The sequence below is a fragment of the Rhipicephalus microplus genome, chromosome X (assembly GCF_043290135.1).
Source record: "Rhipicephalus microplus isolate Deutch F79 chromosome X, USDA_Rmic, whole genome shotgun sequence".
Classification (NCBI taxonomy): Eukaryota; Metazoa; Arthropoda; class Arachnida; order Ixodida; family Ixodidae; genus Rhipicephalus; species Rhipicephalus microplus.
The window spans coordinates 373,392,434-373,405,839 of NC_134710.1; the positions used below are offsets into that span (position 1 = coordinate 373,392,434).

The 13,406-nt window shown below is 43.9% G+C and overlaps 1 protein-coding gene and 1 long non-coding RNA gene across 3 annotated transcripts in view; both read right to left on the bottom strand.

The window, feature by feature from the left end:
* The window catches only part of dgt6 (dim gamma-tubulin 6), a 96,991-nt gene extending 92,361 nt beyond the window's left edge, over positions 1–4,630 (bottom strand). For both annotated transcript variants that reach the window (XM_075879994.1, XM_075879993.1), the window contains exon 1: positions 4,476–4,630. In XM_075879994.1, coding sequence (XP_075736109.1) covers positions 4,476–4,546 — 71 coding nt within the window. In that variant the 5' untranslated portion in view covers positions 4,547–4,630. The remainder of the gene's footprint in view (positions 1–4,475) is intronic.
* Positions 4,631–8,525: 3,895 nt separating this feature from the next.
* On the bottom strand, positions 8,526–10,304 carry LOC142777307 (uncharacterized). The gene is made up of 3 exons (XR_012888023.1): positions 10,083–10,304; positions 9,342–9,447; positions 8,526–9,205 (listed from the first exon to the last, which is right to left on the bottom strand). It is a non-coding gene; the product is annotated as an uncharacterized LOC142777307 (long non-coding RNA).
* Between the last annotated feature and the right edge of the window lie 3,102 nt (positions 10,305–13,406).

Sequence of the window (13,406 nt, forward strand, 5' to 3'; positions counted from 1 at the left end):
GTTCGTGCATTTGTATGTGTACATGGGGGGGGGGGCGAATGAAGGGATTTGAACACTAAAATGACCCCCTGGCACTGAAACCATGCATATCATTTAAAGTTCTGAGTCTAGCTGTTTCAGCTAGAGCCAGCCAAATATTTTCACAAACTTATTATTCTCTTGCTTTAAGAATGCATAAAATGCAGTTGTGGAAGCATAGAGTTTCGTCTGCATATAATATGAGCAGAAATGAAAATTTTGACTAGCTATCAAATATATTGCAATAATTAGCATTTGTTACGGTGTTTCTATTTTCAATATTATATGGCAAAGAACCTTTGGTCAAGAAATTTGACTGACTACAAGCCTTGAATTTCATTTCCTTCATTAAAGGGCACTCAGAGCGAAATGATCTTTTTGTGGTTATAAAGTCCAACTTATCAACACCAAAAACAACACTCTTACTATGATACGATGGTAAATAAACGAGAAAACACACAAAAAGAAAATGCAGATGAAGACACCACCTTGAGATCCCCGCACTAAACATTGTGACTTCATAAATTTTTGAAGTGCCTACTGGGCCCTACTTTCTTTCTATTTTACAAAAATGAAGTATATTGTCCTCTGTGGGCGTCATATAACTAGCATACAAAGTTTCAGAAAATTTTGAGCCAATGTCACGAAAGTACGAAAGATACATTTTTAAGTTATCTGTAGCATGTATAGATAAAAAATAAAGTTCAAGTTGAAGTTTTACATTTTGTGCAGAGATTTCAGCACAAAATTTTAAAATGAAACTTTAACCTTAATTTTCTCTACTAATAATGAACTTATGATAGTGAAACATAGTGCATTACAGTTCTCAAAGTGCAGTTTGTCAATATAAACCAAGTCATTGTTTCTTTTCAGTGTCCTTTTAAGGCCCTCGTTGATAGCTTCCAAGATACAGAAACAGCTTGTGTTAAAAAATACCTGACCGACTTGCGTACACTTGAAGCCCCACAAGTAAAAATTCTAACTGGTTCTAGCTGGCTCCTACTGGAACAAGTTTACCATGGTTATGGAAGAATTTTATGATGAAATTTGCTAGCTGGTCCCCTATGCCAGCTCGTTATAGCCAGCACTTGGTGACTTCAGGTCCATACTTGAACCAGTGTCGACAAATGCAAGTACTGATGACCCTGCACACACTACACAAGGATGAGCCAAATATCTTTACAAGCATACTAATGTGTCGGCTTAAGAACACATTCAATGCGGTTGTGAAGACATACAGTTTCGTCTGCAGAAGATATTAGCAGAACTAAAAATTCTTACCTATCACAACATGCATATGCAAATATTGTTTACAACAGCATTCCGATTTGTAGCCATATAGGACAAACAACCTTTGGTGAAAGAAATATGAACTGGCTAAGCCTTACATTTCATTTCCTTAGTTAAGACTCTTGATGATTTCTAAAATACCAAAATACCTGAAGACAGGTTGCGTTACAATACATGACTGACTTGTGCAGTTGAACGGCACCTGCAAGAGCTGATTTCTTGCAGTTGAACAGCACCGATTCCACATTTATTTCTGGGTGCGATAAGTGGGGGATGCAGTTGGTTCTACACAATCAATCAAAGTTACCGATCTAGTTACACACATACAGTTGTGGGCAAGCTTAACTCAAATGGTTTGCAGAGTTACCTGGTCTGGTTTAACTGATTCCAGGTGCAAAGCACTGGGTGCTGTTGCTGAGATAATACCTTAGTATGCTAAGATAGTATATCGGCATGCATGTATAACGTCTCAGCAACAGGACCCAAATTTAATCTATGCAGCACTGGCACCAATCACGACTCTTTCAGGACATGCTACAAAGCGCTGAATTTAAGATTGCTGACAACTGTACGTTCTGACCAAGGCTTTTAGTTCGTGTTGTAGCACCATACCCAACCAACTGTTTAACTGGTTTTCCCACCATCTGATTCCAAGTTGTTTTATTGCTAGACTAGCTGGTTCTATTTCGATACCAACTGGTTGAAGTCGGTCGCATTTCCCGACCAGCTGTTTCGATTTTCAACCTAGAGTGATTTTTGCTGAGGACCAACTAGAATCATTTGGCAACCTGTTCGCTTCCAGCTGGTTGCAGTTAAAACCAGCTGAAAGCCAGCAGATTATTTTCACCTGGTGTTTTGGATATCTTAGTTCTTTTTTGGTGTGCATTTTCAGCAAAATATCTAGCCTACTTGCTTCACTTGTTTGACTTTTGCATTCTTTACGTGTGCCAAATAAGTGCAGTTTCTCGGTGCCTGCTGACAAAAAGTGGAGTCTAACAACCCCCTACTGAGGCCAAAGAGCAGTTCTGAGGCTCTGTCATAGTTGAAGCACCAACAAATGACCCAGTCAAAGCACACATTTCTCTTGTACACTGCTTCATGGTAGCAGTAACCATGCATAATTCGGCACTGCCGAGACAATTGCTTTTCGAGTTCGATGGGTGGTATTCGACAGTGATTTGCCCAACACTAAAAGCAATGCTGCAAAGAAACAACGCGCTACTGTGCAGCAAACCATAGTTCCGGCCAGCATGGCATTTTTCGTGCTGAAGCTGAGACCATGGCACCATATCAGAGGATGAATCTACTAAAAAAATTAGCAGTGGCTTAGCTTGGCTATGCCAGTTTATATAAAGCGCGAGCTAAGGTTCAGCTGATTGTTCTTAACTTTCCTGGTTGTCTAGGATTAGCTTTTCATGCTTACTGCTGGATGGACAGACAGACACACAGACAGATGGACACACACGCACTGGCAGATGGACAGACGGACTAGCGAGCCCCCTCTAGTATAAATGCGCCAGTATATTATTCACGCCACTCCACGAGCTTCCAAGCCCTTTCCGGCGCACCAGCTGTGCACCATGTGACGTCACAGCTCAGGGTAAGCCACGCGAAACTGCTCAACCTCGGCCAGTGTAAGAGTAAAAAGAAAAAAAAAAGAAATTGCTCACCTGTACCCTCGTATACCGTCATATCGATCACTACTTTTTCATTAATGATAAAAGAAAATATTACACACGCACAAAAACATATATATATATATATATATATATATATATATATATATATATATATATATATATATATATATATATATATATATGTTGCAGGCATGTTTAATCTTCGCAAATCTGCTAGCCGGCCAAGTCAGAACGAATTCATTTTTTAGACACTTTGCGAAAGACAAACACGGTCGAAGCAAGAAGTACACACGGACGAGCTCAATCAAACATCTTGTTTCTTTTTTTTCGACAAGATCGCGAAGATCACAGTGGTTATACCTGAGCAGATGCATTTTCAAAAATACTAGATTGCGCTCGTCCGTGTGTACTCGTTGCTACGTCCTTGTTTGTCTCGCGCAAAGTAGGAACATCTGAAATGAGAAGCGACCTCAAAAACTCCATAAAGTAATCAGTAAATGCCGGTCATCGAAGCTGCCCTAGCTAAAGGTAAGCGAAGCTATACACTCATTTGCTGCGAACGAACTGAATGAATCCTTCAACAGCGACGCCAGTTTCAGTTCTAAAAGGGCGCCTGAAACAGCCGCTATGTTTTCCTTTGAAGTAAACTACGCAAACACGGTAACGCTAAAGCTGAAAAATAGCGACAATAACAAACGCCACGGTTCCATCAGCGCACTGCACATGCATATTGCGATCCTGTTAAGCACGCTAAACCGCTAAACTTATAGTCTACCTTTCTTTTTTCTTTTTTTTCACATATCAAGACAGTTCACTGGGTTTGCGAAATCTGCGTCTTGCATGCCTTCGCTGTCACTATGTGGACGCCAACACGTTGAGACGCGATCGTCGTCCGAATCCTACTATTCGGAAATTTTCATTGCTCTAGTCACTGCTGCAACTGCAGAGGAACAAAAATACAATAGTATTGGACATTTGACTACTTGGTAAATAAGTACTTCTTTCTACAAAACTTCGGCAAACAAGTTTTTTTTTTCTCCAGTAACAATGGAAAAACTGCTGGCATGCGGCGCCCAAGTCCAAAGGATGACGCCATTTTCTAATTTCAGTTAACAAAAGTCAACCTTCTCTCGACCACTTTGAGCAAGCTTTTTTTTTTTTTTACTGCACCATCTGTTCAAGCTAAGAACTCGTAAATCTAACTTAACTGCAGCATCTCCAAAGCTACTTTCAGCGTGGCCGAGCTCTCCTTTTCAGTAGCAACAGTACCGTGTGGCATGTGCGTTTACCGAAGCCGAGGCTCACCCACGTTGAAATAAGCTCTTCGTCTTCGCTATATTTTTGGCACGGTGATTTCGGTGAGTATTGGGTTAAGCTGCCACCGCCATTCTGTGAACATGTTGCAGGTCGAAGCCTAAATTTCTGGTCTTCGAAAAAAGAAAGATTACAATCCTCGAACCATCTTCTATATTTGTTCCAGCAATGTCTACGTACAGCAAATCAAAATTTGCAGTAATCTGCCCTTACTCATCAAGTTTGGATCGGGTCAGCACTGGTACCGACTTGGACCGCCGATGATGCTTGAGGGTGGAGATCATTTTCGATTTGAGCACAAAATCTTCTGTAGCACGAGTGCTCAGCAATGGCGTAAACCTGCAAAGGCTCACGGGAGTCGCCTTCCGCTTCCGATTCAAGATATTCGTGGCGTGCTGTTTCACCAGACGCGTTTTTAGATGATGATGACAGCTTAAATATAGCTCATAACCACTCAAGGAGAACCGGTCAAGAACTGATTACATAAGTTAGACATTTTCAGTGTTGAATATTTATGAAAAAAATAACGTACGTAAAACGAAAAGAGTGTACTAAGTGTTTTTCTCCCGTTCTGACCAGACGGCATAGACGGTTTTTCCAGAGCCTGCCGGTCTCTAGCAACATTGTGCGGTCACCGGAAACCCACTCTGCAAACTTTCGGTTTCGCTTGTTTTTGCGTGGTTTTAGCGTTTGTTGCTGGCCGCGGCTGCTTGTGTTCCGATGTTTTATGCGGATACAAATTATTCCGATGAAGCGCTGGCAACTCGAGCACAGCTGTGTCAAGCCAGTATGCAGTGTACATGCCTAAATTAATTTTATATGCTAGTCAAAACGTTGTTTTCCGACCAATGACGATAGAAAGAACGCCTGCGTTGTAGCGATCACGCGAGAAAACTGGATTCCCACTAAGAGCATATAGGTTTGTTCTGCACTTCATCAAAGGCAATGCGAAGCTCAGCGCAAACTGATGGCACAGAGGCGATACTCAGACGTTAGGCTAGTCGAAGACGCCCGGTTACAGGGAACACATCATGCAGTCACTGTCGTGTTCCACCCGTGGCACATCAGTGTACTGACGCCTGAAATGGGCAGCAAAACGGGAAAGCTAACACTGAAAGTCCATCGCAAAGGTGTTTACTTTATAGTTTGAGCGTTATCAATTATGTGCACTGTTCGAAACAACGCGGGACGCAAAGTACCCGCGCCTAACATGAATCACCGCGCGTGTACGTCGTGGTGTGTACGTTTCGTTGTCATTGCATTTGATTTTTTTAAAGCGATGCCAGTGAGTGGGCTCTCATCTGTGCGTGCAAATGACCCATCGCCTGTATTTCTGCCGCTAATGAACCTTGCCGCATTCGCATTAATGTACTTTTTGGGTGTGAACATCGACTGTAAATTTAGGTAGGTTCACCTTGAAAGTTTGATTCATGAATAGCTTACTCGTGAGCAAGCCACAATAGTTCGCGTGACCCTGCAGTCGCAATTGACGTCATCACATCAGCACAATATATAATTTCTCAGTCACATCAACACTTCGGATCGCGAGCGATTCCGATCGCCGCTGATCTCTTTAAAAAGTGCCCGGTGTGACACAGGCGCAGAAATAAGCGTTTTATCCTGACGTTGCATGCTTTGACGAAAACACAAATATGTTCGGGGTTCAACAGGAAGAAGGTTTCCAGTTCTAGTCTAAAAGCTGAATTGAACAACTTCACAATGAATCGAGTGACTCTTCTTCTGCATGTCGACGATGTGGATGCGCTTTGAAGACGCGGACAGGGAAAAGACAGGTGTGCGCTGTCAATTCCCGGTCCGCGTCTTCAAAGCGCCTTCACATCGTTGCCATGCAGAACCAACTGGTCCAATTAAGTTCGCTGACAAACTTCTCCTGCAGTTTATGCATTTTCTGTTTGTATAGGCGCGATCACTATCAGAGTTAACACGGAGCAGGGGCCGCGCTCATCGGAACGCCACGACGGATACTTTGCGCGGTGCCCATCGACCACGCGAGCAGTGAGCCCCTTTATGTGGCCGCTAGACGTTGCTGCAAACACATCCTAAGGAACGCGCCAGAAATAACAGAGCAGCAAACTGAAACACACCCCGAAAACACCGCCAGAACCATTGAAAAAGCATTGCCGGAAATGCCGCACCGTAAATCTGCTGGAGTAGGCTGTTCGGCGCGAGCCAGCTTGTTTGCAAACACTGAATTATTTTGACTACAAATGGTCGTGATTAAAAATAATCTACACTAATAATATTCATAATAAAAAAGAAATAAGGCTCGTAACCACTCTGGGGGATTGGGCAAGAACTTATTACATGAGTTAGACATTTTCGGTATTGAATCTTTAGGAGAAAAATAACACACGTAAAATGAAGAGAGTACTGCAATAAGCGTTTTTCTCCCGTTCTGACCAGAAAGTACAGTCATTATCTTGACTACAAATGAATGTGAAAGAAAAATTAAATATACTGATAATAATCATAATAAAAACATATTTTTTCAAGTTAGACTATTGCTGCACTAATAACACACAATTAGCCAGTTCCAGTCTTATTTGTTTTGTTTCGTAAAGGTAAGCACAAACGTCATCAAAAACGTTCTCATGGCTGAAGCCCAAAGTTGAAGCGCTGTAGGCACGTCTTTCCTTTCGATTGTGTTGCAATGTAATCGCTAGCGCAATCATGGTTGGTTGTGGAGCTGTCGGGTGCTCGAGTTCAAGCACCAAAGAAAAAAAATCACAGCATATCCATGGAGTGAATGATGATGAGTGGGGCGAAGTGTCCATGCGTCCGGACGGGCGGATAGATGGACAAACAGACGGACAGACGCATGGACGAACTCACGGACGGACGGACTGAAGCAGGGACGGATGGACGCACGGACGGAAAAAGCATGCACAAACAGACAGACATACGAATTGACTCACGGGCGAATGAATAGCCGGACGCTTCGCCCCACTCATCATTCACTCTGTGGGTATGCTCTGAAAACCACTAATGCCATCTTGCTATAATATCCCCAAGGACATATACACACAGTGTCATCTATTGAGCAAGTCATTATCTAGAGGTGGTCACATACTACATACGAAGGAGGGAACGACCTACATCCTATGGAGCTTTACCCCTATACTTTGTATGCTTTACCCCCAAGAATGCACTGCCGAGACATTTGCACTCCCGTGGTACAGTCCAGAAAGGAGGCGTTGCTCCGTTCCTGTGAAAAAGTCACCTTTTCACAGACGGCTTTCTGGGCGCCTGCATAATTCTCTCTGGGCTGCGCTAATTAAATAGCCGTGACCCCCCAAAAATGCACTTTGTAGGCTGTGACGTCAGCCTCTGTACTCCCGCGGGCAGCCCAGCATGGCGGCGTTTTTTTTTTCTCCTGTGAAAGTTGACCACTGATGCCGGATTGTGTGCCGGCTGTATCCTCGCTTTGTGCGCTTTGTAGGGAGGTGCATATACCTTCTGTGTACAGGAGAGGTAGATTTCCTTGCGTGTGGTTAAGGTTGTTCGAAGTTGCTCGGATATGCCAGTCTTTCAGTAGATGTCATCTTCGATGATTCGTTTCGGTGGCGAGGACTACAGTTTGAGAAAAGTTTGCCCTGTAGCCTGCGTCCTCGGAATGCGCCCCTGAGTTTTTCCGCTTAGGGGTTTCGTTCTCTGGCAAATTTGCGCACGTCGTGTTGGTGTTGTCGTTGCCGTCCAACTGTTTACCTTCACAGAAGTAGAAGTGCTTTTCGTAGGAACCCAAAGCCGACACGTGCGGTCCGCACAGACGGATAACTTCTCCACCGGCAATGCACAAGGAAATCATCTGGAATCAATAAAGGAGCTGCTATGGTGTGAAAGAGGAAAAAAAAAAGAAGACTCGAAGGAACGCGAGGGTGAAGTGCAAAGCTGTACAAATAGGGCAAGTGCGCGTGCGGGGGAGGGAGCGCTGAGTTGTTCTGGTAAAAGGGTAGGTTTGAAGAAAGGAAGAAGGAAGCAATGCCAGGAAAGTTGCAGTGTAACTTTGGCAGTTGGTGGTCGCTGTGAAGGCGTGTAAATATTTTAGTATCACCCGTAAAGTTAAAGCATCAACTCAATTTCGGGGGGGGGGGGTCAGAACCCCCTCAACCCCCCCCCCCTAGTTACGGGCCTGAAGCAGAGTTCACACTGCGGGTGAACAAATGCTGCCAGATCGAAGAAAAGAATCGCCCAGCTTGTGCTTTACAGGCCTCACAAGTGAATGACATCACAAGTGAACGACATCACAAGTGAATGACAAGGTGCCGACAATGTGGAATCCTTATTTTTGTTTGCTTAACTTAATGAGGTGCAAACATCTTGGCAAAACCCACCGCATTTGTAGAGGTGGGTACAGCACCTACGTCTAATGCTATGTTGTTTGTTAAGCTGTGCGAGCGGCTGTACCAAACCAGCGCCGTCACAGCAGAAGGTACAGGAAAGTCATGTAATAGTTTTGGGGCTGTACCTCTCCTGCGCTTTTTGAAATGAATGGCAAGATTTAGACCATTGCTGCGTCACTGAAACGAATGGGGAGGTGCAGCACTTTGTAAAATGGATCATGTGGTGCAGGTGAATCGAACAAATCCTTAAGCACACAAGCGTCTTAGCGTTTCACCCCCATCGAAATATGGCTACAGTGGCTGGGATCAAACAGCGTGTTGTTGAGCTCAGCAGCGCCACACAATCTAACTAATAGTGTTACAGTTTCAACATTATTGAAGTGTAGATTCCGTGCCACGGTAGGCAGGCAATGCTTGTAGCCAATCTAAAGCACCTCTCCACGATATGTGCGGTAAAACATTCACAAGTACAGCATTACATAAGTGAGGTTAGAGATGACCTGTTGTAGTGGACATTCAGATGTTTCAACGTGCTGGCAGAGTGGACTTTCAGGGGTAGTCGTCCTGTCATTGCATGGCAGTCTGGAAAAACAAGTAACATCACCAGATATCAATGCACGAAATCAATGCATAATCAATGCATAAAATTTTCCAAAGTAAACAAATAAACTCAGTTAATTAGTAAACAGCAGTATTTTATACATATATGTAGTGGTACCTCATAACACGTATATCACTCAGGGCCGCTTCTTCACAAGGCATGTCATGTAGCAGGTTCCTTGCCCATTGTACACATTTGCTTCCATGTCAGGTGGGCCAGGAGGCTGTGGCAGAAAAAGAAGTATTTCTCATTTATGTGGCACTTCCTTTGTCACACTATAGCAAAACCAGACCCAGAATTATGTGATGTTTCTCAAACGCGACTGCAGTAAACTATTAGTAGGTTTCTTGCATTAATATATGGGCTAGCTAAGAAGACACAAACGAGGCGACAGTGATTTATTTGCCTTCATTTATCGCAACGGCCTGGTTGGTGTTACCTGGTGATAGAATTTCAGAGTTAACTATTGAGTCAGCGACTCGTTCCCACGTGAAGCCATGCACGCCGCAAGTAACGCACGTTTTTCCGGTTACAGATTGAGACGTTCAACAATTTTAAATTTTAATACTGCAATGCGCTGCCACCGCGTGACGCCTACGCAGTCATTGACAAAAGAAGCTACATATGTTGAAATGAACCAACTAGCAATGCACTGAAGAAGAATGGCTATTTGGGCTAGTTGGTTTGAATTCATGGTAATAAGGGCTGCAGCGCTCGTGTTGTCCTCTTTGCCTTCCGTGCCTCGCCTTTCGTCTGTTTCTTCTAGCACCTTCGTGCTCGCGCTGCAGCCCTTATTACCATGAACCAACTAGCCCCGCAAGCAACCATCCTTAAAAAACTGAAGTGGTTTCTACTCACCGGCCCGGGTTTCCAACGGGTGTTCACCCGATGAAAGCTTCAACGGTCGCTTCATTTCCCGAAAGTCACTCGAATTCCCTTGGCGAAAGCATTTGAACAAGCTAACATAAACAGAATGAGAAAGAATTTGTCGGTCGGCAGAGGCTCGAAATATTTACAGCGAAACGAAACAGTCCGAGACACATCCGAACGTGCCGCGAGCCGTTACCTGCCGTGGCAACCGTTGACCGCCGCAAACTTTGAAATGAGGATAATGATGTCGATAGGCTGCTACTGACATCGAGTCAGCTGGAGCAAAAACTATTACAAAAAGTTGATGAAGCAGCACATGTTTAATAAAAACTACTTGCTAAAAAAAACAAAATGTTTTTATGTGTAGCGATACGCAAACATGAAGTATTTGATCATTTTAAAATAAAACTTGGCCCCGACGAAGGCGCCTCTACAAGAAAGTGCAATAGCGCGAGGGGCGAGAGAGGTTAGTAGATCCACTTTAAGTGTTTAAAACAGAAACGCGCCGTGGTTAGAGGTGTGCGCCGACCTGGTGGGCGCGCCGCCGCCGAGAGTTTTCGCCACGTCGTTGTCGCTGACGCGAACTGATCGGCGCGCCGCCGCCGCCACTGCCGCCACCGACGTTTTTCATCGGCGCAATCGGCGCGCCATTTATGCGCCAGCACTGACTTTTCACAGATTTGTCTTCTTTTTCATCTCGATTCATAGCTTCGTTTCACATTTTATGTAGCCAGTAAAAATCAGGCTTCTTAGTTATCTTCATCCAGCTTCAGAAACCGAGAGTACCACTGTGAACAGCGGCACAAGTTCGGCGACCGCTGCATGAAATGACATATTGAACAAATTGACAAAAAATGAATGTAACAGTTACAGTAAAGCATAGACACTGCCATCTTAGGCTTAAAAGCAATTTTTGCTGTTTTTGTGTCATAATTAGCTATGATTATGGTCATACGACGTTGAATGTAATGGCCCAGTGTTTTGATGTGTGCAAATTCACCATAGCACTATTCGAATATTCATACGGATGCAAAACGGCATCATTATCAGTCCAAGATGGCAGCCTATAATTGTGCCCGAAACAGTTCGTATATACAGAAGAAATGAAGTGGTAGCAGTGCAGCACGAATGCAGCGCGTTAGATGAAGAACTACATAAAGCCCCGAAGGATGAAATCGAAAGAGAGAAGTTTAATGAATATTAAAAGGGTCGAGGCATAATACATGCTCGAACCTACTCAGGGTACATCAGCATCTGTCCGCGGTATTAAAGTTGATAATTTTCGAGGATGACCACTTATATGCAGCGTCTGAACATGCTGCAGAAAATATTCACCATCTGTTTTATTCTTCAACTTATCTATTTGTACCGGCCTTTTAAGACATTGGATATCTGGGATGAAGATGCCAAGGCAGTAAGATGGCAAGAGAGAGAAAGGAAGGCTGGGGGATTAACCATATCTTGGCATCCGGTTTGCTGCCCAGCACTGGGGGTGGAGAAATAGGGGCAAGAAAGGGCGTGTAGAGAGACAGAAAGGAAAACGCATGTGCACTCAGGAGTAAGATGGCAAACTTAACAGAGGATTTATTACATTCTGTACAGACAGGGCGAGAGATCTCTTGCAATTGAGCTGGGTGGCTCACTATAAAGTGTGCATTTTGACTAAATAAGGGAATGGGTCCAGAATGCGCTGTTGAATCACGAGACACACACGTCATTTCTGACGGTGCCGCTCACACTCGCTCAAGTCAAGATCTTTGATTGGGGCGTGGCCACCACACTGCACCTGTGACACCAAGAAACTATTGTGATCGTCTCGTCGAACGTATTATGTTGTCGGAATGCCACCTCACTTCCCGGCTAAGATGGACAATACACGGTGGACAGCAGGCTGGCAGCCCTTCGGTGACTTGTTTGATGAACAAAGAATGCGGCCCTCCCCCGTCGGCCCAGGCGCCGCGTAACAACGGCTACCCAGTGGTGAGAAGCGGCGTAATAAGCTTGTCTGAGGCCACCAGTTTTAAAAATAACAAAACAAAATTTAAAAAAAAACTTGCCAGTAGAGACCTTTCAAAAGACGGCAGACGGCTGGATATGATCATCAAAAATGCAGAGACCGAAATTTCAGCGACATGTCATATATGGCATAGTCTAGCAAACTGGTTTTCATCACGTAACTTGAACGGACCTACTGGCACTGGGAGAGGTTAAGAATGATTGTCGCTGACAGATGTACTTCTGTTGCGAAGGTAATGCTCAAAATCAACCAAATAAAACTTAATATTATATTCAAGTCCTGATAAAAAAGTAAGTCAAGTTAGAAAGCTTCTTAGGTGGCCAAATAATAAATTACTTCACCATACTTTATGAAGAAGTAATTTGCAAATAAATAATGCAACCGCTGTTTAATTGACATTCAATGACGTGGCCGCAATCAACGGTGTGTCGTCGCTATAAAAACTGGAAAGTTATATGTGAACACGATCGAGCGAATGCGGTGGAGAACGAATATGCCACGTAATAAAAGCGATGTGATGTTGCACATTTTCATCTTAACAACTCCGTGCCCTTTTGCTTGCTCGTGATGTATTCGAAGGAGCTAGCCAAGTGTCAGGTAGAAGTCAAGCAGAGTAGCCGGTGCTGATAACAGCAACATTTATATACACTATTTACACACTAAAGGTAGCGTAATACTATATGTTGATGGTAGCGTCATGGAAGCTTGATGAGAGCTTCTGAGAGCTGGTTCAGAGCGTCTCGGTGCTCGCGTTTTAAGCCGTGGTCTTCCTAAAATTCTCTGCAGGAGAAAAAAATGGACAGTTTTCAATAATCTGCAAGGCAGCTTTTCTGTAAGGTTAATTTTCTAACCAAAAACTCTCCTTCACAGACTGCTTTTCTCGCTCGTTTTGTTTTTGCCATTCACCTTTTTGAGATGTTGTTGTGCTCGCGTGCCTTCGCTGGAATTTGGAGAGGTGACATTTTGTTGTACTCGGGTGCTCGCGTGCATTCGCTGCAATTCGAAAAGGTAAATGCACAATGAGGGAGAAAAACAGTCTGTGAACGAGAGTTTTTGGTTGGAAAATAAACCTTACAGCAAATCCGCCTTGCATATCACTGTAAACGGACAGACTGCATGTCCATTCAGTTCAGGGCAGTCAGAAGAAATTGCCGTCATCTCCATTTCCCACATGGTGGGGGTAGTGGTTAGAAGAAGGCGCCTAATTTCTGCAGCCCAGCAGGGAGCACGGCGCAGCGAATATGGATAATAAAACGAGAGGGAGAAAGAGAGAGAAAGTCAAAGACTGCCTCCTT